Here is a 25,316-nt window from a genome sequence, read left to right on the forward strand (position 1 = left end):
CTGAAACAGATATTGGGGCCGTCCACTCTATCTCTACCTGTATGCGATGTAGGATAATCCCAAGACTGTGACATCTTGACTAAAATATATGGGCCTCAGAGATATCACCTGGCCCACAGACACTTCTTACTACATTCTTTTGAATGCTTCCTATACCATCAAAACCAGTGTTTTACTTTGTGGAGGTCCTGTCATTCTGAGAAAAAGGAGGGACACAGTGTGTACACCACATGAAATAAGTGAATCTTTCAAAGTTTGGATGAAAGCAGAATACAAATGAATTAATGGAAAATAAGATTTTATTTTAAATTTTAAAAGTATATAATAATAATCGTCATCCAAAAAGAAGATTCAGACAATCCTGGCTCCACTCTATGGACAGATTGGACTTAATGACTATAGTTAGTGGAACTGGCACTTTAAACACAGCTGTAGGAGTCCAAAGAGATCTTACTCAGAAAAGGAAAGTGCCTGGCAGGCAAAAAAGTCTCAACATAATAGCATAGAAATTGGGAGTTCAAAGAAAGAAAGGTTGTTAGAACAGTTCTCCAATTTAATTGTGACAGGTGGTAAAGATGATCACAAAACAAGATGGATCAAGTTTGGCTGAAGTCAACAAGGAGAATTTGGCTGAAGTCAACAAGGAGAATTAAGAAAACCAGTATTTTCTCTGATGTAATCTCAAACTCTGTGAGATTGTTCATAAGGAGGGTACCTGCAAAACATACATGCTCTTAAAATCCATAAAGTGGAACCATTAACAAAAACAAATGTTCAGAAAAACATTACAGAAGTCAATTTCTTAGTCTTTATTCTGAACATACCTAGTTTAGACAGAGCAGCTCATCTTGTAGCACTTATTTTAGAAATTGAGGATTACGAAGAATCTTGACCAAGTGTTTAGATAAAACTGTTTTTTAAGCTCTCATAGTTACAGAAAAGCTAACAAGCAATTGCCCTGATTTTAAGGAGCTGAGCTCTATATCAACATCTGGCATAGTATGTACACACATAAAGTTTTTAAAAGAGGCACACTGAGCACAAGATCAATTTTTGGGACACAGCATACTATCCTAACACATGGCCTAGAATAAAGTTCCATTCAGTAATGATCAGGTGTGAAATGAATTCTAGCCCCCTCCATCATCTTCTGCTTTTACTCTCCTCATCTGAGAAGAGCTTCTACTGCCCCCCCCCCCTTCCCGGGCTCCACATCATATCAAAAGCCTTCTTATGTAGCAAAGGCTCTCTCTCTGGCTGTCATTCCCTACATGAGGAGATAAGCAAAGAAGGCAGGCAGATCTCTTGCATCTTCCTTGTATGCTCAGTTTAACCCTATTTTGAAAGCCTGACTAATGCTTTTATCTCCCCCCAAAGGAAGTGCCAAGTTCGAATTGTGTTATTTTGCTTCTTCCACAGCAAAATGTGCACTTACTTCCCTGAACTCTCCTTGGTGCAGAAAACTGTTAAGGGAGGCTTCTCTGTCCTCTTGAGCAGGTTCTTAGGGTAAATTGAAATTTGTTCATAAAATCTATAGAACCCAGTGAAAAGTACACTGCTGGATCCTAATTATGGCATCAAGTTAATGACATCATGATCCTGGGCAAACAGAGAATTTAGGATTTCGAATCTAAATCTGAAGCTTCCTAATGCTATATCCAGAAACTACTCAAAGCTGTTTAGTACAAGCAAATACCTATATGACAGCTTTTCTTTTCAAGCAGCTGTAACCAGATAATGTTTTGTACTAAGAAGAAACAATGCCCTTTCCTCCAGTAAGTCAGTTGCTTGGCTTCAGATCAACAGGATGGGAATATACTTGGGATCTAGTCAGGAAATTACAGTAGAATGCATAACTCCAGGCCAGTCTTTTTTGACAGCAGTGGAGTTAGGACACAGCTTCTGTTTAATTTTGTATACAAAATTTACAGTTTAAAAGAAGCCCCAGGTTTAATGTGTGTGGTTTTTCTCAAAAGTTTTGGATTTTCTAATGCAAGTTATTTCTTACCACAGCACATCAGAAGCAAACAGCTTCTATAAATGAACAAATCTATGTAAAAGATAAAACCTTTTAAAAAGATATAACTACACTGACTGCAACTGAGTGTTGGGCTTCGGTTGCCTGTGGTAACTACTGATAAAAAGGAAAGCCATGACTAGTTTGACCTGAAATGTCACAATTCTGATTGTTTTTGATACAAACAGAAAAGAAAAAAAAGCTTTTTTAAAAAGTCAGTTCTGATTCAAGAACTAGTTTTTCTTACTTAAAGGTAGGCCTTCCTCAGTCTAACCAAAGCAACTTGGCAAATACTACTTTCAGGTTAATTTATTAAACCAATATAAATGTGAAATACTAATGCAAGCAAAAAGGGTAAGGATCCAGCCAAAGCCCCCTATAGGAAGAAGTTAAGTGGATAAGATAATTTAAAGCAATTCTTTCTTCCTTTCATGCTTATTACAGTGGGATGCTCAAGGTCAGAGACTAAGTTTTTCAAGGTACAGGTGATTAAAATAATCTCTCTCTCATTGGGAGCATCCCAAAGGACTCAATTCACAGGGATTCTGGAATCAAGTTAGGACTAGGAAAGACCTTTTAGTGCCACTGAAAAGTAACTAGCATCTTTGACAACTGAGCTCACAACAGCTTCTTAAATTTTAAATCAAGGAACAATGGTCCTTGCTCCTGTTGTTTCTTTCCCCGCCCAATATCTACCTCCATAATTGTAAATTCTTAGTACAAAACCAACAGTGATCAAATTCTACAGAATCATTCCCCTCATCACCAAAAGTGATATCCCAAGGATATCTTAAGAATGCATCTACACTTAAATATTAATGCACTCTGATGTTGTCTTAACTGCCATTGCTTAATGCTACGGAATTATGGAATTGTGGTTTTACAAAATTTTTAGCCTTGTAAAACTACAGCTCCTACAATTTTATGTCATTCATACATGTCAAACTGCATTAATTCTACAGTATAGATGGTCTGTAAGGAAAAATTACTTGGACTGCTAAGATTAGTCTGTAGTCAGAAAACTGGCTATGAATAACATGAAATAGCTAGTTGTTAATACTGAGGAAATGCATTATTTCAATGAAATCAGTATTCACCAAAATTGTATTTCATAAAAGCACTGAGTTAAGGCTATCAAGTGATATACTGATCCTTGCTCTACTGATATGTAGGGGTATGGTTTTGTGATTTCTTTTGAAACACTGGAATTATGGAAGAAAATTATGTATGCTGAGTACATTTCTTATGGGGTCAGAGATCTTGCAGATAACTGGACAGAAACAGGTTGATTTAACAAATACCTGAACAATGGGATGCAGGGGAAACCTAAAAGCCATCCTCAACAAAGGTATATTCTTCAATGTCATGTCTCAAAATGCAATCAGGTCCAGATAATCACTCAAGTTATTCTCAAGTATTATCGAGGTGTTGGACCTTATCTTTGCAGATTTTCAAAGTTGGGACACAGTTACAACTGTGGATGGAGGTACAAGATCCATCATAGAAGATAACTCATATCTACATTGACAACAAAATCTCTCTTGAAACAGCATATCCTAAAAAAATTGGCTGCTTTTGGATATGCATAGTCACATTTTATGCATCGAGACAAAATACCACACAACTCAAATAACCTGTCAAACTACAACAGCAGTAGTAGTAGTAGTAGCAGCAGCAGCAGTAGTTCTCCATAAAACAAAATGTGTTTATTCAGACTTCACCCACTTCTTATTTTTAAAATCTTTTTATTTTTACGTTTCCTGAAACTCCCACAGGGAGAATTAAATTAAGAAGCTGTATCTTCTTCCTACCCATTATTTTCTGTATCAAGCTCCCAAACCAATTGCAAAATACCAACAATTTTGTTGCTTTTATTAAAACAAAATACATGTAATTGTGATGAACTGCTGCTTTGACATACTACTTACTATAGGTCTAATTATTAGCCCATGGTTTGACGTTATAAATAAAAAACTTACAAAAGTATGCTTCTTACAGATGATCATTTATGAAGCAGCAGGGTCACCATAAGCAAATGTATCTACTGTTTCTTTTGCGCTTTAGTTAAGGATCTACTGGCCAATTACACATAGTCGTAGTGCATGAGAATGCAACTTGTAAACATATGACAATGTTGGAAAGCATAGAAACTTTCAAAATCTAGTTGCTTAATTTTTAAGACAGCTTTGTTAATACAAAGTCCCTGTTTCCTTTACTGACTGCACCGAGTTCTGAGGCACAGCACAGCCTTGCAGCCAGCAGCCTTGTTTTCCCATGTTTAGCATATATGTTTTATGGAGTGTAGAAAGAGAAGGTTAAACACACAGAAATGTCTAGTTTTCTCCTTTTGTTAGGAAGGAGTCAGATTTAGATAGTAGGTAGTGGTAGACAAACACTGGATTTAAAACAAATTAGTGAAGAGTGGTGAAGACTTGAGAAAGATCCAAGCAGACAGCTGATGAGAAGAATAGAAGACAACTGGCTGGCTGTGACTGCCTTTAGATGGGTCTTGTTATCTTTCAGGGATGAGTACGACTTCCACAAGATTCCCTAATCCTGTCAAAAATAAAATACAACTACCTGTCAGGGCATGTTTCTTGAAACTTATGCAAAATGACAACATAGAGCTTTCACAGAAAGACTGATGCATTCCAAGCATTCTGGATGCAATTTCATTTTTGACACTTTTAACTAATTGTCAACGCTAACTGAACACATAGACATTGGGAAAATATATAAAATAGGTACCTAGTAAAGAGACTTTAATTGAAAAAATCCCCATTTTGCTTGGTCATACAAGCAAAGGGGAAAAAAGGACAAAAAGCCATAAACAAGATGCTTACTCAACTGAATTCCTGTGTTACTCCAGAACAGTAGTACAAGAACATAGGTGGTCCAAAAGAAGTTACTTAAATGTTTTACTGTCATGGCCCACTAGCAGAAGTTGGTATAGTAAGAATCAACTTTCTGCTGTCAAAAATTACCATGATGAAAATAAAGTGAACCTGGCCCTTTTATTTGGTTATCTCAATCATCTGCTATTAGTAGCTTGTGAAGTTTCCACTTACATCTATGACTCTTTGAGTATAAACTAAGAAAGAGTTATGTAATGGTTGGACAAAGTTACAAGAAATTAATCATAGTCAAAATCCTTCAATTATGTCATTACACTTCCTTCAAAACAGCATTTCAATACCTCTGCAACAACACTTTCATTCTACATATCCGAAAAGAGAAAAGGTGGGTAGAGTTTAGTATGAATTTAACATGTGATGAAAGCTTTCTTTGGTGCTCCAAATTATCAGAAGGTTCTATTTGGAGCATGCCTACACAACCTGTGGTCCTCCAGGTGCTGACTTCAGCTCCCATAATTCTTTAACCATTAGACAAACTGGCTAGGGCTTCTGGGAGTTGGAGTCCTAAACACCTAGAAGGCCACAGGTTGTGTAGGCTTGTTTTAGAGCATCAGAAATGGGAAAGAAGATCTATGTGAAGCAGGTTGGTTACACATGCTGAAAGTAACATCTCTCCCTTATTCTCCCTGAAGCTCAATCAAATCTGAACTAATGCCCACCATTTGATTGTTAAAAATAAGTATCTTGGTCTGGTCACCTGGAGGAGCTACGCTCTTTGCTCACGCAGTCATCGTGTGAGGTTGTATCACCATTCCCCATCATGCTGCATGTCCTTCGCTTTTTCCTTCGATGCATCATTCCTTCCATCTCTGAGCTAGAATCACACTAAATACAGATATGACAATAATAAATCCCAACTAGAAAAACAGCAATTTCCATCATTACTTGTCAATAATTGTGACAGCTTTTGAAAAACAATATTGCTTTCTACTAATGTAAAGAGTGAATACAACACACAGAAAACTATAATGTGCTGCTTGTCCCTAGCTTGTCATTTCTGAAGATGGTTGTACTTTTGGGTACTCCCGAAGGACACAATTTTACAGTCTGTTTCAGTTAGCCTTCATTCTAAGAGTTTGGTCTGAAAATGTTTTAGTAAATTCTTCCACACTGCTGAATGGCCTCTTATTACATACATTTATTTTTAACTCAAACAGCATCCACACAAACACCATATTTAGATAAGTGGACCTGGGGAAACACAGTATAAAGGTCTGGCTTATGAATATTTTTAAACTTTCAACATCTTGACCACTACAAATTTATAATGGAATTATTTATACTGAAGTACGCTTGCTGAATTCAGTGAAATGCATCACATTCCACTCTGGAACAGAAAAAAATGTTTATATCCCAGCATTCCTCACAATTAAATGGCTTAAATGGTTAAACAGAACCCATACCTCTGAATCCGAATCTGAAGAACTGGAGCTGGAAGAACTAGATGAATCACTGGAACTATCAGAAGCAATGCCTGTTGATTCTTGTAAGTCAACAGAATCTGCCAGTGCAGCCAGGTCAGGATGTTCTTGCTTCAGGACTCTTTAGTGAGAAAGAAAAATCAAGATAGCATTTTAAGTATTTAATAAGTTAATGGGTATACAAGTAGAGAGCACAATCATCATGCCTTTTAATTAGATACAAGAGAGTAAGTAATTTGCATCACAGTCTTCGATATATAGGAGACTTAAGAGCAGCCTTATAGCATAGTGCAGAAGTTATCAACCAAAAAGGAAATATATACATTAAATATGAACAAAGACTATAAAGCAGTAAAACACTGGCTCACAACTATTTTCTTATCTTTTGCTCAAAGTACCTTGTATCCCAAGCAAGGGAAGAAGCCATTCCCACACCTATCATCAGCTTTATTCCAAAATGTTGTCATCTTTCTGACATTTTCATTGTTAAGGTTTTCCACCTAAAGTTTTGCTCCTTGTCTCAGACAGAAGACTAGTTGGAGTGCAACCCACATTCTTCTGACAATTACAAGTTACTTTCAATAAATAACAGTACAATTTGATGATTGCAAACAATAATATCAAGTATCCCATAGCAATCACAGAAACGGGCTTTTACCTTTATAGCCCCTTGTATGTTTGCCATTAGTTATCAGGTAAGCTACTGTTAACTGTTAACTGGACTCGTTTTATACACAACACAAGGGGAAGCAATTTTAAGGTATGGATACAGGCAAAGTAAAAAAAGTATAAAGACAGTCCCCAAATTATGAACAAGATAGGTTCTGCAGGTCTGCTCTTAAGTTGAATTTGTATGTAAGTCGGAACAGGCACAATTTAAGTGTAACTCCAGCCATATACATACATACATATACATATACATACACACATACACACACATGTCAAAGCTTTGGATAGCACAGGGAAGGGTTAACACCCCTGTGGCATTTGTTTTGCTGTCTGTGCCCTGTTCAGAAGATTTCACTTGTCCCTGTGATTATTAGTTTTTGAAAAATTTGGCTTGTGGTTGGTGAGAAAACTTCAGTGGAAACACCTTTTCCCCGTGATAATTCTTTCAGGAGTGAAGTTCCCTTCCTAGGGGTACAATTTTCTCACTTCCTGTTGCCTCATCCCCATTATTAACTATGAGCGATTTGTAAGTCAGGTGTTTGTAACTTGGGGACTGCCTATACTAATAGAACTATTTAGGCTGGAGGTGTCCAAATGTTTTAAGCCAAGGCCAGATAACGGTTGCTCAGCCTGTTTGGGGGGGGGGGGGGGGGGGGAATTATAATACATGAACACATTTCTGTTCATGCTGCATATGTCTCATTTGTAGTGCCAAAAAAAAAAACCATGAAAGAACAATCTATCTAATCTAAATCTAATCTAATCTAAATCTAATCTATCTAAACTAATCTAAATCTAAATCCATAATAAAAGCGAAAACCCGTATGTGTGTATGTGGCACGGATGTCTGCTCACACAGATAGCCTCCGGCCTCCACAAACAGGCTACACTTCCCAGTGATGAAAAGCTAGCAAGTCACTCTTTTCCACTGACATTATGGTTACAGTGAGTGCCATGAACATGCAGCCCAGCCCCTGCCAATGTCCTTCCCAAACACTACACCCCACTACCCAAGGAATGCTTTCATGTGGGGACCATTTCATCCTAGATTTTGCTTTTTCTTCCACCACAGGCAGGCATCCCAGGGTTCTCCATTGCTCTGGAATTTGCATGGCCCCGCCCAATGCCCTTTCCTTTCCAATCTCTCTGCATAACAAATAGAGCACAACTGAGCTGCAACTAAACTTACTGGAAGAGTTTAGGGATTGACTCCACATGGTAGAAGTTGTAATTCACCCTGCATCAAGTCAGAGCACTGTCACTCCTACTGGGGAATATAGAGGAGTTGTAGTTCACCTACACCCAGAACGCTATAAACCCAAATAATGATGGCTCTCGGCCAAATTTGCCATGCAGACCCAATATGCCCAGATTTGACTACTGGTGGGTTTGGAGGGGAACTGGACTGGAAGTTGAGGAGTAGTAGGTACTGGGATTTATAGTTTACCTGCAATGAATGAGCACTTGGCATACAGAGTCCCCATAACCAATACAACATATTTGACAAGTTTGGGAAAAAGGGAGTTATAGTTCACCTTCAACCAGATAAACACTCACCTCCACCAACAATGCACTAGGACCACACTTCACACCAAGAAGCCTCATGACTTGCAGGTATTTGTGGGAAGGGGCCTTGATTTTGGGAGTTGTAGTTCACCTCCATCCAAAGACCACTGAACTCAGCCAATGACGAATCTAGACCAAACTTGGCACACAGACTGAATATTGCCTGCTGTGGATACTGATAGATATTTCAGGGCAATTGCCCCGGGAATCTGGAAGTTGCAGTAGTACACCCCCATACAGACAGTACTGCACCACACCTGGTACACACACCCAAAATGGCCAACTTATAATACTGGCAGGGTTTTGGGAGGATTCAGACACGATTCTGGGAATTGTAGTTCATCCACTCCAAACAGAATACATAACAGGGTTGTTGTATGTCTTTCGGGCTGTGTGGCCATGTTCCAGAAGTATTCTCTCCTGACGTTTCGCCCACATCTATGGCAGGCATCCTCACACAGCCTGAAAGACATACAACAACCCTGTGATCCTGGCCATGAAAGCCTTCGACGACACAGAATACATAACATTACAAGACAATACCATTCTCAAATGACCCGGGCATCGCCGGGTCCCCAAGCTAGTACAATATATATAAAAAGAGTGATGGAATCACGGCGCCAGACAAAACAAAAAAACTAAAAGCCCCCCAACGGACTCCTCATGCCGACAGAACAACCCACAGCCTTCCCGTCTACACTTCCTCCCCACGATACGGTACACAACATGGGAGCCAGGCATGCTGAACATGAGGGGGACTGGGCCCTCCTGGCAGTGTTTAAGGTAAGCAAGCAAGGCCGGAGGCCGGGAAGGCGCGAGCGTGCAGGAGAAGGTGGAAAAGAGGCCCGGGCCTCACAGCCGGCGCCGCTCCTGGGAACCCTCCCCGAGCCCCGGCCACCTGGACATGGCCTCCCCACCCTTTGATCCGTTCCTTCGACCAGAAATCCCAACCTGCTTACTAGCCGTGAGGAACTGTGGGGGCTGAGGCGGGTCTGCAGTCACTCGGACAGCTTCTCCTCTCTCTTCGGCAAAGCCCGCCCGTCCCTTCCTTCCTCCTGCCAACCTGGCCATCTCTTGCCTGGGTAAACAGGGGCCGTTTCTTGAGTGCTGCTTCCCGCCCTGTTAATCCTTCCTTCTGCCTCCTCCTTCTGTGTGTGTGTGTGGGGGGGGGGGGGGGTCCTGCTGCTCCCTTCTGCTTCTCACCTGAGCAAAGAGAGCGGGGCCTCGGCTAGGCAGGCTCAGGTGGCAGAGGCCTGGAGGCACCAAGGAAGGAGACTCGGGGCCCCTCCCTTTCTTTGGCGGAGGACAGAAGGAAGGAAGGAAGGAAGGAAGGAAGGAAGGAAGGAAGGAAGGAAGGGGCTCTGCAGGCCCCTGAGGCCGGCCAAGGACTACTTCCACCCCCTCCCCTTTTTCCCTCTTTAGAGGAGGACCCTACCTTCCCACCCTCACATGCCTGGGCCTCTGTCTCTCTTCCAGGGATTGGAAGTGGTCGTGGTCTCAGGCAACAAATATAATATCTAAAATTGCTGTGGTGTAATAATACAGAACAATAGAATCTCTAAAATCAGGACAGTAAATAAAGAGCAACACTCTGAAAATGGGAATTCCAGAAAGGAACAACCAAGGCCAGCTAACACCTCCCAACAAAGGATTCCCCCAGGCAGGAAGCAGTCAGGCTTGCAAGCAGCAAAGCTATTCAGTGCTGTTCAACCTGACCAAGCAAGATTTCTCCTAAATAGTAAACCCTTAGGTTTTCAAGCCATGAGGCTACTCCGTCTCATTCAACCTGCCCAAGGAAGGTTGCCCCTATGTAGAAAGCAGTCAGGCTATTCAGTATAATTCAAATTGGCTAAAAAAACTATTTCCCTAGAACGCAAGTACCCAGCCTCCCAAGCACCAAGCCTATTCCATTGTATTCTACCTCACCAAGCAAGGATTTGCATAAGGAGAAAACAGCCAGACTTTGAGGCTGCAAGGCTATTCACTGCTATTCCACCTGGTCAACAAATGATTCCCATCAGCCACAGCAACGCGTGGCCAGGCACAGCTAGTACAATATATAAAACGAAGAACAATTTTAACCAACATAAATGTACCAATCTTTCAATGGGAAGTGTGGGCTTGCTTTCGGCTGATGAGAGATATAAGTTAATTAGGCTTGTTGTTGTTGTGTACCTTCAAGTAATTTAAGACAGTGACATATGTTGCCTCAGAATTTGGTAAAGTCTTCTTCTCTGGAGATTTTTCAACAGAGGTGGCATGGCCACCTGTTGGGAGGGCTTTGATTATGACAGAGGGGAGTTATGGCTGCCATCTGGCTCTTCTCTTTTCTTCCCAAGGGAAGAACCACAGAAAAGGGCAGTCTTTTTGTAAAATGCGGGGCAGCAATGTGGGACAAAGGCAAGGTTGAGAAGGAAGGGAGGGAAGCCAGGCAGATGCTCAGCCACCAGGGCCCATTATTCCCAGCCATGTGGCAGCAGTGGGCACCTAAGGCAAGCAGGGCAATTGGGGTGTCTGCTTTTACAAAGAAATAAAGAAATAGCTGTGAGGAAAGAGAGAAACAAGGGGCCACTGGGACAGGGTGCCCAAGGGCAGAGCCACCCGAGGAGAAGGTGATGCTTAATTAGAGTGATGGGGTGCAAGAGACTGCATCTCTCTTTCTCTTCCCCAGAGGAGCACACTTTTTCCGGGGCCCTGATCTCCAAGAAGGAACAAACGAACGAACGAAAAGTGGAAGGTAGTCAAAGGAGGGAGGGAGAAAGAAGGAAAGAAGCAAGGGAGGCAGACCTGGAGAGAGAGGGCTGGTTGAAATTTGAACAGGGACCTCCCGGCCGGACTTTAAACATACCTGATTTAGGCTTTAAAAGCTTTTTCCACCAAATTTACTATGCTCGATACTAAATCAGTATCACAGTTAATATTAGGAAGTTTTATGCCCAATCAAAGTGCCTAAATGCAAGTTTTACCTTAAAACTATGTCTTTTAAATGTACACACCAGTCACCTTATTTTAATCTTGAAATCTGGAAGTCTAATCTTCTTTCTGGACTTCATACTCGCATGCAAGATGTTGTCATTTCAAGCCAGACAGTCTTTTCAAAATGCAAAAACTTCCATCATATTTGCATTTAATATATGCTGTCAAGCTTCGCTCTGGGAGTATTTCTTGCTCTAGGAACCAATATTTGACTTGTCCTGCCAGCATCTGGGAAGTCACTGAAGTAATGATCGCTTCTCTCACCTGTACCATTTTCTTGATAATTTCGGTCTTCCCCTTACAGTCTTGTGCCACACCACAGGGAAGTTTGTACAACTTGCAAAATTTTGAGTAACTGCAATAGTTGTGTCAAGATTGAGAACAACATGCCACCAGCCACCTGAAAAACAAAACCCGCCACAATTAAGAACTAATCAAATCATAATAATCATCCCTTTTCAAAAATATAAACTGCAGATATCAAAGAGCCTGCTTATAAATTACTTTGGGGAAAAATACCAACCCTGACTAATTATGTTTTAGGGACATGGTCACAAAAACCAGCAAATTGATTACCACAGCAACTATTTCTACACCAGATGTCCAGCACACAGATACCTTCCTTTTATCTCTTTCTACACTGTGGTGATCTTAAGGGATAGAGAGAAAAGATGCTCCTGAATGAAAGCAGAAAGATGCTACTTCTGCGAAAGACCAAGACAAAAGAAAACAAGAGCATTCTACATTCTCTGGTATGCACATTGGTCTCCCAGATAATGAGATACATGCAGGTACCTTTTCTATTACATTATCTCAGAGCTTTGCTTTTGAAGACAACCACTGTTTCTCAAGACAAATAATACAGAACTGGATTGGTTCCTGGACTGGAATTATGTCACACACACTAATTCAAGCTAGCAGGTTGCATGATACCTTACACGAAGCCCCTCCTACCCTCTCAACATCATCTCTTTGCAGAGAGAGAAGGACAGATTCCTTAATTTGCTCTTCTGTACCATTTGTGCTCCCTATTTAGAGTGTGAGCAGAGTGGAGAAATCTTGTTGTTATGTCCTGTTTCAGATTATGCCAACAGAATCCTTCTCCCTGCAGCTGCCTTCCCAACTGAGAATGAGGGCTGCACATAGGGAACCCCCTCAAAATAAGCAGCGTCCTTCATGAGCCAAATCATTCACCAGTTGGATTAGGTCTGGGAACTGGGGATGAATGTATCTTGCTCAAGATAGTGTATACTCTTCATTGCCCTCATTGTCATCAGTTTACTTTTACACTGTTTCTCCCAAGTAAAACTGTTCATAGCCACTTACAGCATCAGCAGAATTTATGTTGGAAAAAAATCCACCAAAGATATTTACAAAACATTCTATGTCAAGATCTAAATACTCAAACAAACAGGTGGAACACTTCAAATAACAGACAGCAAGGCACTAATGAGACATATTACAGCCTACCAAAAATTAAATCAGATGAAATCATGACTAATTGCAAATTTCAGTTTTTGACATTTCAGTAACAGAAAATGCTACAGAGAGCTTTGTTGTTTTTGAGGTTTTTGATAGAAGTCCAATAAGCTATATTCAGTCCGAGACAAGCAATTAAGAAAGGAATTTGACCGAAATACTTTGCTATGAAACAAACATATGCTTTGATGAGCACTATCAAATAGCAACAAAAAATGAACAGAAATTAAAAGAATGACTGAATTGAACTACTATTCATACAGAGAAGGTACACGATGACAGTTAAAACATATCTTACTTCTGTTTATCATATCAGAGAGAACAGAAAGGGGTAAAATAAGCATACTAGTCATGGTAACACCAATGTTAACGAAGCCAGATGTTTTTACTTTTACACAGGAGTCTGCATATGCCTCCTGCAATTCACACAATAATTAAAGCACAGTAACATTTTTTGATTGCCCCAACTAGCAATTACAATCTAATGGGACTAGCTATTTTGAATTCCAAAGATGGTAGAATTTAAAATAAAAGTACTTTCCATTTCACAGAACACAGGAACTTCTTTTCCGCAAATTAAGAGGAACCAAACAAAAATGAGCCCCCCCCCCCCCAGTTACTAACATCTGACTTACAAATGGCTGATAGTTAAGAATGGGTCTGAGACAACAGGAAGTGAGAGAAATCTACCCCTAGGAGGAGAAATTCACTCCTGAAAGAATTATTTGGGGGGGGGGGGGGGGTGTCTTCACTGAAGCTTTCTCGCCAATCCTTGTTTCCAAAACAAGTCATTTTTTCCAAAATTCAATTATCAGAGGGATAGAAAGTGAGGTGAAATCTTCTGAACATCGGCACAGAGAGCATCCTATTCTGAGGTTTTCTTGGTAAAACTAATTCAGAGAAAACTTGCTATTGCCTTCTTTTGAGGTTGAAAGTGTATGCCTTGCCTGATGTCACTAGGATTGGAACCTAGTTTTCCCACAGTCCTAGCACAGCATTCAACTACACTGGCTCTGAAAAACAGCTTGCTCACCTTCATTTTTTTGTTTTCACTTTAATGAAAATCTTAACATTGACAAATTCACTCCCATGTTGTGTTAATTAAGCTCACTGGCCCTGAGAAAATGTTATTAAGGATTCACCCAGTTCAAAATCTTCTTGCGTGCAATTCATCTAAATTTTCATTTACTTTCTAAATGTTTCATTTCAGGATTGCTTCCCTACAAAATACTATGTATACTTCTTGGTTAAAATAGAAAAAATATCCACAAAGTAAAAGAGCATCAGCAAGATGGCAATGTGAAAAAATAGCCTCCTTGTTAGCTCCAGAGGAGATTATACAATTCCTTGTTTTGAAAAGGATATTTGTATTTGTAGAGTTAAAGATAATCTAAATAAAAGTATGGTTTGATCCGATGGCGAAGTATGTTAAAGCACTGAGCTGCCAGACCGAAAGGTCCCAGGTTCAAATCCCGGGGGCGGAGTGAGCGCCCGCTGTTAGCTCCAGCTTCTGCCAACCTAGCAGTTCAAAAACACGCCAATGTGAGTAGATCAATAGGTACCGCTCCAGTGGGAAGGTAACGGCGCTCCATGCAGTCATGCCGGCCACATGACCTTGGAGGTATCTACGGACAACGCCGGCTCTTCAGCTTAGAAATGGAGATGAGCACCAACCCCCAGAGTAAGACATGACTGGACTTAACGTCAGGGGAAACCCTTACCTTTTACCTTGATTTGTTCTTCTATAAAATAAAATCACAATTTTGCTCACAGATTGACAAGAGCACATACCTGGTACAAAAACTGTTTCTCCTGGTTTCTGCACAATTTCCAAAGGTTTGAACTCAGAAGGCCAAGTAGGAAGCTGAGTTCTGGGATATATTACTCTGAACCAAGTTATGGCTTCATCTTGCTGGTTCCCTCCATCTTCACGAGTCACTTTAATCAATTCTCTGGGAGTGCTGGTTGGGAAAAGGCACCAGCGCTTGTGTCCTTGGACCAAGGAATTCCAGGCACTGGTTCCCAGAGGGTCAATATGAATGCCGGTTCCAGATCGAGGTGGGCCCATCACAAACCACCTGCATATAAAGGAAATATCCAATAACTGTATATACACATTCTGTAGCAACTATTTTGCACCTGGATGTTAAGATTCAAAGTGAAAAACAAATGAGATCCAACAAGTCTGAAGTCTGCCCACTCCTAATTCAGTATATCCAGGCAACTGGCTAGAATGACAGTGATTCCTACTCCATCCACAACATAGACTGTTATTCCTGTTGCCTTTTTTTGCAGTCTATTCCACTTCTGAAGAACAGCTGATATTTGGAATTTTCTTAAAAATAATTTTGGCTCAAAATTCAAATCTGACACACAAATGTCATAAATACACAGGAAAGTGAAAAATAGTTCAGTGTGATTAGTAAGACTTTGGAGAGCCAAGTCCCCACTGAGTTATGGAATGCACTGCGTAGTTTTGAATCACTCACTCTTTGAGCATGATTTACAAGGTTGCTGTTTTCAGGATAAAGTACACTGCCTTGAACTCACTGGAAGACATTTATTAGGGAAAGTTTTGCACTCATAGTGGGTTGTGTGTTATTATTGAATAATAACTTTCTTTCTCTGTTTCTATCTTTAGGTTGCGAATAGCAAATTTATACCTGTAAGGTGGTCTTCTCTTCTCCCCTGCATACTTAAACAGGTCATCTGTGAAGAACTTGGGCACCCTGTAGTCCTCAAGAAGTTTCCTGCGCTTAGGGTGCTCCCCATAACTGCTGTCAAATATATAAAGTGGGCTGTCATCCCGTGTGGTCTCCATATACTCGATGTAGTATTTCATCTTCATTTTGACAGAATAACCATCATTGTCCTCCCCACACTTGAACTTCTGGTTCCGGTACTTGCGTTTCAGTCGTTCTAGAGTCCATTTCTCTTGGGCAGGCCATCCCACCTGTGCATTTAGCAGGACAACCGGCTTGTAAGGCTTTTCGTAACGCTCAATGAACTCTTCCAATGACAAATGGAGTGCATCTGCTCTTTCCACATTGTCCTGTGAGAACAACAAAAACTCTTTAATAAAAAAAGTTGAGTGCAACTACTAGTAATTACCATGTTAGTCCAGCAAAATAAGCAGCACAAAAAAGATATATTTTTATTGAATCCTCATTTTCAGTCCTCTAATTCCTTAGTTCTCCAGGGCTCAATCGCAAGGCCACTGAATTCATTTATATGTTTGTTCTTTAGGGCCATACAAAATTATCAATATAAAGATAAGTGGGAAAATCAAGGGGAAGGGAGTGGGCCTCAGCTGCTGGAGAGGGTGAGGGGCTCAGGAGGGGGAAGTTCTGTTCACTCAACCTGAGGCATGAGAGTGGCATCTGGACTGGCAATCACAGCCCTGGAATCCCTGGCAACTTCTCAGGCAGTATTGCAACTTGGATGGTAGGGTGGAAGAGGAACATGGCTGCCAGACAGAGGAGACAGGCAGACAGGTTAACTGCTCCTGGAGCTGACCACAGCTTACACTGCCCAGACAAGGAAGGGAGGGAGATAAAAGAAGTCAGACTAATAATTTTGTAGGCCTTATACAGCTCACAGACCAGATCTTTCTCACCTCTGTCCACACAGATAGCCTCACTTTGTTAATCCAGTACAAAGAATTTAAGTTCTATCTGCATGAGTATCCTGATGTTTACCACTTGTGTTAACTAAAAATACTGCATAGAATAATTAGAATATTTTTAAACCATTTAATAACACAACACTATGCAAAAGTAAGCATTCTTGAACTCAGTAGGATTTAATCTTTGGGATACAGAACCTAAAACCTTTTGGTAGTCCCAGATACCAATAAATCAGTGGGATTTACCTAAGTATTGATTTACTATTCAATGAGTCAATGTATCTGTACTAGGCTGGACAGGCAAATAGATTTAAGACCAGGACTGCAGCATTAAAGTAAGACCAGGACTGCAGCATTAAAGCAAGATTTAAAATGAATAATAATGAACTATTTGCTATTATTTCCCTATTACAGATAAAAGGGGGAAAGGCATATGTTTCTTTCTGCAGATGGAAATATGAAGCTTAAAATTATCTGAAAAACCCATTGATTTTTTGAAATACAAATGTGAACAAAACATAGACTCTACTTTTATTCTTGACCAAGAAGCAGCAATACATCAATACATGTTAATCTACTAACTGAAAACAAAATCTACATCATTACAGATAGACAAACCCAGAACAATACAGAATTTTTTGCAATTTAATCTGAAGGCATTCAAATGACTTGCTACAACTGAGACTATTATCCTCAGGAGAAGTCAGTTTTGGAATGGAAATTTCCATTCAAATGTAAGTGGGTGTGCCCAGTAGGATGATATTACTGTCACTTGGTTCACAGGTTTTTTCCATACTTAGATCATAGCACAGATCTTCTAGTATACAGACATCTAACTGAAACTTGAATTACCAAAACATGTATACATTAACACATGTTAATCTTATCTTGAGCATAGTTTTTCAAAAGTCCAACCAAATTCATTAAGGTTTATTCTCAAGTAAGTGTCACAACACTTGATACTCCCTCCTTCAAATGAACTTCAAAACTCTCTCTGTGCCTTTGGGGTCTTATATTACACAATAATCAGGACAGAAGAACTGCCAGTAGGATAACTGAAATCAATATTCTCTTTGCATATATAATTCAAGCATGAACTACTCTAACACTGGTGTTAAACAAACACAAAGAGATCAAGCTGCTGTATTTTTCTTAGAATCATAATAATCATCCTGTAATATAATGGGTCATACTACAGTCACAACCCATCAACATCAACCTTCTGTCTTCAGAAATTGACCCTACAGAATATTTAACAGGAGAAGGATAGCTAAAGCCACACAAGAAAGAATACTGTAATGGATCATTGTTGTACCATTTACTTTCTATTTTAGCTGTGCTGAAACGATGTGAAAAGCCCACAAATATTGTCCATTCCATCAAGGGGCAAAAAACAAAAAGACAGGGATGCTGTGACTGTCTACTTTTTGCTCACACCAAGAAATTTAAAATATACCTTAATATTCCCACATGGCAATATAGTGTGTGTGTTATTGTACTCTTCAGAGTTCAAGCAAGATTATGAGCCAATACAACCAATGAGCCATATTCTAGACCTTTCTTTGTCTGGTTTCTTATATGTAAAGGAACAATATATTTGTCTAATATATCTTACAATTCTGCAATTCCTACTCCTAATCTGTTCCCAGTTTGGCATAACGATTTCCTACACAATGCTATATATGTCTACACTGAAGTAGACCCCACTTCAATGAATCTTACAGCTAAATGAGTGGAGAAAGTGTTGCAGCTTGAGAACGTCTGTGAGTTTGCTCAGCCTCTAATGCCACTGTACTATTAATATTGTTGATGTTCACTACCTTCTAATGCAACCATTTTCAAGCAGATGCCTTTAAAATGAATTGCACTATGACTTTCATCCCTCTAAGTAAGCCTCCCACAGTTGCAGAAGGTTGTTTTAACAACTGTTCCCACTCTCTTGTTACAATTTCTCCTAACAACCTTGAAGGAAAAATATTACCGGTACTTTCTACCAGTTTCATCAACCTATCTTCACCAAATGGGGTCCAGAAGTTTAATCAAATTTCCACCTCTTCTTACAATTTACATTCCCCCAGTCTCACTCCCAACCTGTTTGAACTGTCAGAACTTCCACACCCTTTCCCTCCCACCTTGAATCTGTGATAAAGAGACAATAGTAGTTTGTCAACATTTTAAGTGTCCTAACATTATGCTTTACCTGCTTTTAATGGCCCTATTTGATCAAATAATCAAGAATACTTGAGTAGAGGCATACCACTTGACCATGGTCTATCAAGATTAATTTTAAAATCTTAGGCTGATTGTTATGTGTAAGTTTAATGAGACTTTTAGTTACAGTCAATTCATTTTTATTGTTTAAACTATAGAACAGCCAGAGAAACCAGGAAAAAATGATTATATGCTTGACCATACTGAGGTATAAATATTCAATAGTATTACTGTAACTTTGTATTTTGTGAGGCAAACGCAAGTCCTATATAACAAGCAAAATTTTCTTATCAAATCGAATACCAGGAAACTAAGGCCCCATCTACATATAATGCATTTACATATAATGCATATAATGCAGTTTCCTGATACAGTTCAATTCCGTTAAACTGCATTATATGAGTCTACGCTGACCATATAATGCAGTTTCAAACTGTATTATATGGCAATGAAATGGGGCCTAAGATTACAGATTTTGGAATAACCAAAAATATTACATATGAGTTTGAAGTTGGTTCAGTATCAAGTTCATAAGTACTATTCCCTAGTTGAGACAAATTGGAAACTGTAATGAATTTAAACTTGCTGGATTGTAAAAAAAAAAAAAGACTAATTTTAAAGAAATAGATTAGGAATTTTGTAATTTCAGTAATTCCAAATGGCATACCAACACTAGAATTTTGCATGCACAATTCAACATGACTGAATTGTGAGTTTTGCATGCACAGCTAGGGTTGCACCGTGGAAAATTCCCCCTGATGAATTTGGTAACAGTTTCTAATTTAAAAGGGAGGAGGACACCTCAGATGGGAAGTTAACTCCTCTGGGTTCGACTACTCTTTGGGGATGTGCACAGGATTGCTACCAAAATTATACAAGTTGAGCATCCCTTAATCTAGAATTCCAATCTCTAAAATACTCCAAAATTCAAATCTGGTTCACAAAATGGCTGAGATAGTAGCACCTTTGCTTTCTTTCATGCATGACACAATGGAGCAATGGATTCAAACTGAAGGTAAAGAGACTCCCCCATAAACACTAGGAAGAACTTTCTGACTGTTAAATCAAGTAAGTTAAATCCAATTTTTTTACATTTGAATTTGAAAATTTTCTATAGTAATTTATGTGTCGATGTATGCTGCTTTGAGTCTCACCCATGGGAAAAAGTGGGATAGGAATCATCATCATCGGCAGTGGAATAGGCTGCTGCCTCGGAGTGTGATGGAGTCTCTGTAGAATCACAGAGTTGGAAGAGACCTCATGGGCCATCCAGTCCAATCCCCTGCCAAGAAGCAGGAAAATCACATTCAAAGTTCCCCCAACAGATGGCCATCCAGTTTCTGCTTAAAAGCCTCCAAAGAAGGAACCTCCACTACACTCCAGGCCAGAGTTCCACTGCCAAACAGCTCTCACAGTGAGGAAGTTCTTCCTAATATTCAGGTAGAATCCCCTTTCTTTCCTGTAGTTTGAAGCTATTGTTCTGCAACCTAGTCTCCAGGGCAGCATAAAACAAGCTTGCTCCCTTCTCCCTATGACTTCCTCTCACATATTTATACATGGCTATCATGTCTCCTCTCAGCCTTCTCTTCTGCAAGCTAAACATGCCCAGACCCTTGATCATTTCAGTTGCCCTCTTCTGGACACATTACAGCTTGTCAACATCTCCCTTCAATTGCTGTGCCCAGAACTGGACACAGTGTGATTCCAGGTTTGGTCTAACCAAGACAGAACAGAGGGGTAGCATGAGTTCCCTGGATCTAGACACTAGACTCCTATTTATGCAAGCTAAAATCCCATGGGCTTTTTTTTGCCGCCGCATCACATTGTTGGCTCATGTTTAACCTGTTGTCCTCGAGGACTCCAAGATCTTTTTCACATGTACTGCTGTCGAGCCATTCTGTATCTTTGCATCTCATTTTTTCTGCCTAAGTGGAATATCTTGCATTTGTCCCTGTTGCACTTCATTTTGTCAGTTTTGGTCCATCTCTCTAATCCAGGTATGGGCAAACTTCGGCCCTCCAGTTCTTTTGGACTTCAACTTCCACAATTCCTAACAGCCAATTCCTACTGGCTGTTAGGAATTGTGGGAGTTGCAATCCAAAACACCTGGAGGGCCGAAGTTTACCCATACCTGTTCTAATCTGTTAAGATTGTTTTGAATTTTGCTCCTGTCTTCTGAGTACTGGCTGTCTCTCCCAATTTGGTGCTGTCTGCAAACTTGATGATCATGGCTGCTAGCTCTTCATAAGTCATTAATAAAGATTTTGAACAGAAATGGACCCAAGATCGAACCCTCCCTCTCTGGAAGCTCTTAAGCAGAGGTTGGATTTATTTGCAACATTTATATCCTGCATATACAGTAGAGTCTCACTTATCAAAGCTAAATGGGCTGGCAGAAGCTTGGATAAGCGATTATCTTGGATAATAAGGAGAAATTAAGGAAACGCCTATTAAACATCAAATTAGGTTATGATTTTACAAATTAAGCGCCAAATCATTGTTATATGACAAATTTGACAGAAAAAGTAGTTCAATACGCAGTAATGTTATGTTGTAATTACTGTATTTACGAATTTAGCACCAAAATATCATAATATATTGAAAACATTGACTACAAAAATGGCTTGGATAATCCAGAAGCTTGGATAATCCAGGCTTGGATAAGTGAGACTCTACTGTATATCTATATATATAAAAGAGTGATGGCATCAGGGCAGCGGACAAAACAACAAAACTACAGGCCCCCCAACCTCGAAATTTGACAACACAACCCATCATTCACGGCTCTAGGTTGATACAACAAAAAGAAAAGAAAAATAAAGTCCTAATTACAGGGAGAGGAATAATAGTTTTTATCCAATTGCTGCCAGTTAGAAGGCTAAGCTCCGCCCACTTGGTCTCCTAGCAACCTACTCAGCCCAGGGGACAGGCACAGTTAGGCCTCACTTAGGCCTCTTCCACAGATTATCAGATTTTAACTGGATTATATGGCAGTGTAGACTCAAGGCCCTTCCACACAGCTATATAACCCATTTAGAATCTTATATTATCTGCTTTGAACTGGATTATCTTGACTCCACACTGCCATATAATCCACTTCAGTGTGCATACTAAACATAAAGACTACCATACAACAGACATTCAATACCACCACTACCTCAACAATTTCTCACCAACACCACCAGAAAATGCCACAGCAACGCGTGGCTGGGCACAGCTAGTATATATATATAGTTCCCTCCACTCTTTGAAGCAAGGATTTCCAAACTCTATTCCTCTGGAATTTCTTCAACACCAAGAGGCCTCAGCTGCCTTGGCCCAAGATCAGGGATTCTGGGACATGGAGTCCACAGGAGGTGGAAGGCCAGGGCTTGGGAGGGAGGCTCCAGAGAAGGGACCATGCTGCCATGGCTGAAGAGTTCTTACCATCTGGAAATGCTTCCCAATGTTTAGGTGGAAGCTTCTCTCCCACAATGTGAATCAATTGCTTTATATTTTAGTCTCCAGAGCAGCAGGAAAAACTTGCCCTTTTTTCCTCAATGGGACATCCCTCCAAATAATGGCTCTCCTGTCCCCTCAGTCCCCCCACCCCCCTTCTAGGCTAAACATACCCATACTCTTGGATTGTGTGTCCCTGCCTGGCACGGACCGGACTGCCCTTAGGGCCTCTTCAACGATAGGATTCGACGAGAAGACATTTCTGGTCCCAAACATTTCGGGAGAAAAAGTATGCTCAACTTGCACCACGAAATACTCACACGCTTCAGCGCCAAAAGAGGTGGTTCTTTTCCTCACAGCCCTTCCTTAGAGGCCCTTCGGGGAAAAGAAAGCTTTCCTGAATTGGGCACGCACCAGCCTACCAGCAAGGGCCGGAGCCGCTTAAGAAAGGGCTCCTGTCCCCGAGCGACCTTGGAGTCAGGCGTCGCTATCCGACCTCGAGCACCTGCTCCCACCCAGCCTCAGGGGCCATGTTTCCTCCCCTCCCAGGCCTGCCTCCCTCCGTTCCTCCTCCGGAGCCCACCTTGCACGTTGCAGGGCTGAGGGGGAAGCTCTCGCAGTAGTTATGCCGCGTCCAGTCGAGCGAGTCCTTGAGCTCCGGGCGGGCGCTGCGTTTCGCCTCGCGGATGCGCTTTTTACTCTTGTGGTTCATGCTCTGGCCCCCCTTCGCTTTCGCTTTCCTTCTCGGCTCTCAACCGGAGGCGCCCCGCTCGGACGAACGAACGAACAACACCGCTACCGCTTCCAGAAATTTCACCTCAGCGATGCCGCCGCGCCGCTACTTTGGCCCACTCAGCCCTCCGCGCTCTCCCATTGGCTGACGCCTCCCGTCCTCCCGCGCGGGGGCGAAGCTGATTGGTCGCTCTATGAACGGAAAAGGAGGCGGAGGGGATGGACATTGGCTGAGCAGGAGGAAGCGAGTGGCTGACGCCGCCATTTTGAGAAAGTTCGGCAGGCCCTCTCCTGTTTATGTCCCGCCCCCTTTAAAGAGCAGGGGTGTCGATGTGTCAATCAGACCTCCAAGGGCCATCCAGTCCAACCCCCCTCCACCAGAGAAGCCAGCCATAGCAGAGCCCTTGAGGAACCAACCTGGGCACAGCATCTTGTTTGAGGACACAAATGCTGGATCACCCTAACAACCACCATGTTAGGCTACACAGAGAAGCCGTGGAAATCCACAAGCATGTGAACAATTTCAACAGAAAAGAGGAAACCATGAAAATGAACAAAATATGGCTACGAATATTTTTAAAACTCTAAAATCAGGACAGTAGATAAAGAACAACGCTCTGAAAACGGGAATTCCGGACATGAAACTATCAGGGCCGGCTTTTTTTTTCTGTCAGGAGCAACTTGAGAAACTGCAAGTCGCTTCTGGTATGAGATAATTGGCCGTCTGCAAGGATGTTGCCCAGGGGACGCCCGGATGTTTGATGTTTTACCATCCTATGGGAAGTTCTTTCATGCCCCCGTATGCGGAGCTAGAGCTGACAGACAGGAGCTCACCCCGCTCACCGGATTCGAACCGCCAGCCGTTCAGTCAACAGTCCTGCCAGCACAAGCGTTTAACCCACTGCGCCATTGGGAACTCCAAACAAAAAAGAATAAAATTGTGTTGTCATTTGTTTTAGAGAAATCCATGCTGGCTCTTACTAATCACAGCATTCCTTTCTATCTATGTGCTGACTTAATGTTTAATTGTCCGTTTTAAAACCTTTTCTGGTATTGAAAATCAAGCTGATTGGTCAGTAGTTGCTTGATAGTTTGCTCTTTTTGAAGATGGGGCATACACCTATCCTGAAGCCACTCCACTGGCTGCCAATTAGCTTCTGGGCAGAGTACAAGGTATTGGTTTTGACCTTTAAAGCCCTACATGGTTTGCATCCAGGTTACCTACAGGATCGCCTTCTCCTGGCAACTACCACCCTGAGGACCTTTTCATTGCCCCCCCCCCCAATGACTGTGGAATAACCTGCCAGAAGAACTCCAACAGCTAAATGAGCTAAATTTAAAAACCATGTAAAGACCTCTCTTCCGGCAGGCCTACCCTGACAGTCTTTAACCATACATTTTAAGTGTCCTTTGTTTGATTGCTGTTTTGTGTATTTTAATATGTTTTTCTCAGAGACACATTTTGGTATGTAGGTTTTATAGTGGGACATTTTAATATGTGTATCTGTGTTATTTTTACTGTGCTTACGTATTTCCATTGTTTTGTAACCCACTTTGAGCCATGAGGAGAGGCGGGTAAGAAATAAAATTAACACTTCCCAACAAAAGATTCCCCCAGGCAGGAAGAAGCCAGGCTTTGAAGCTGTAAGACCATTCAATGCTAATCAAGATGGGCAATTGGAACATTCACACCTGCCTCAAACAGATGAGAGTTATTCCTCCCACGCTGGACCTTCCACAGAAATATAAACCCCACTTGCCTAGTTTCCAACAGACCTCACAACCTCTGAGGATGCCTGCCATAGATGTGGGTGAAACTTCAGGAGAGAATGCTTCTGGAACATGGCCATACAGCCCAGAAAACTCACAGCAACCCCATCCTGCCAGGCAGGAACACAATCAAAGCTCTTCTGACAGATGGCCCTCCTGCTTTCAAAAAGGCGAGACTGTTATATGCTGAAAACTGACAGAAATACCAACAACAGGCAAATGGGTCAAACTTGTAAGGATGCTCAGGAGAAAAAAGTCACAAGAACTTCAGAAAAGAAGGGCAACAATTTGCTACATTTTATTTTTAAAAGGAAAAAGGTCCCCAGTTATACATTGAGGGTATTGAATAAGTTTGAAGAGGAGGGGGGGGGGATCTCATTTCAGCTGTCTCTAGATAAAATAACTAGAGGGATCTAGAGTTGTAATTATGGAAGATATACCGGTACTTCATCCATGTCTAGAGTAGATCTTTCTCCTGCCCAAGAAAGGTTAAGGCG

At 41.1% G+C, this 25,316-nt stretch overlaps 1 protein-coding gene across 3 annotated transcripts; it reads right to left on the reverse strand.

Annotated features, from left to right (window-relative positions):
- Positions 1-281: 281 nt before the first annotated feature.
- jmjd6 (jumonji domain containing 6, arginine demethylase and lysine hydroxylase) lies at positions 282-23,208 on the reverse strand. Of its 3 annotated transcripts, none has more exons than XM_008104364.3 (7): positions 22,901-23,208; positions 15,707-16,095; positions 14,835-15,121; positions 11,829-11,964; positions 6,336-6,474; positions 5,630-5,757; positions 282-715 (listed from the first exon to the last, which is right to left on the reverse strand). In XM_008104364.3, exons 1-7 carry the CDS (start codon positions 23,027-23,029, stop codon positions 682-684), a joined length of 1,242 nt encoding a protein of 413 aa, XP_008102571.2. In that variant the 5' UTR covers positions 23,030-23,208; the 3' UTR covers positions 282-681. The 3 variants fall into 3 exon arrangements, with proteins under 3 accessions (XP_008102571.2, XP_016846812.1, XP_062826709.1); XM_016991323.2 differs by having other exon boundaries at positions 282-4,573; XM_062970639.1 differs by having other exon boundaries at positions 5,592-5,757.
- Positions 23,209-25,316: the final 2,108 nt, after the last annotated feature.

Source organism: Anolis carolinensis, chromosome 2 (genome assembly GCF_035594765.1).
Source record: "Anolis carolinensis isolate JA03-04 chromosome 2, rAnoCar3.1.pri, whole genome shotgun sequence".
Taxonomy (NCBI): Eukaryota; Metazoa; Chordata; class Lepidosauria; order Squamata; family Dactyloidae; genus Anolis; species Anolis carolinensis.

What these genes read in the sequence shown, in the direction of transcription:
- jmjd6 (XM_016991323.2), bottom strand. Translation starts at nt 23,029, where the DNA reads ATGAACCACAAGAGTAAAAAGCGCATCCGCGAGGCGAAACGCAGCGCC. An exon ending in TCAGCCCTGCAACGTGCAAG is followed by an intron (nt 16,096 to 22,900) that starts GTGGGCTCCGGA and finishes TTGTTCTCACAG; the next exon opens with GACAATGTGGAAAGAGCAGA. An exon ending in AGAAACAGTTTTTGTACCAG is followed by an intron (nt 11,965 to 14,834) that starts GTATGTGCTCTT and finishes TTTGTTTTTCAG; the next exon opens with GTGGCTGGTGGCATGTTGTT.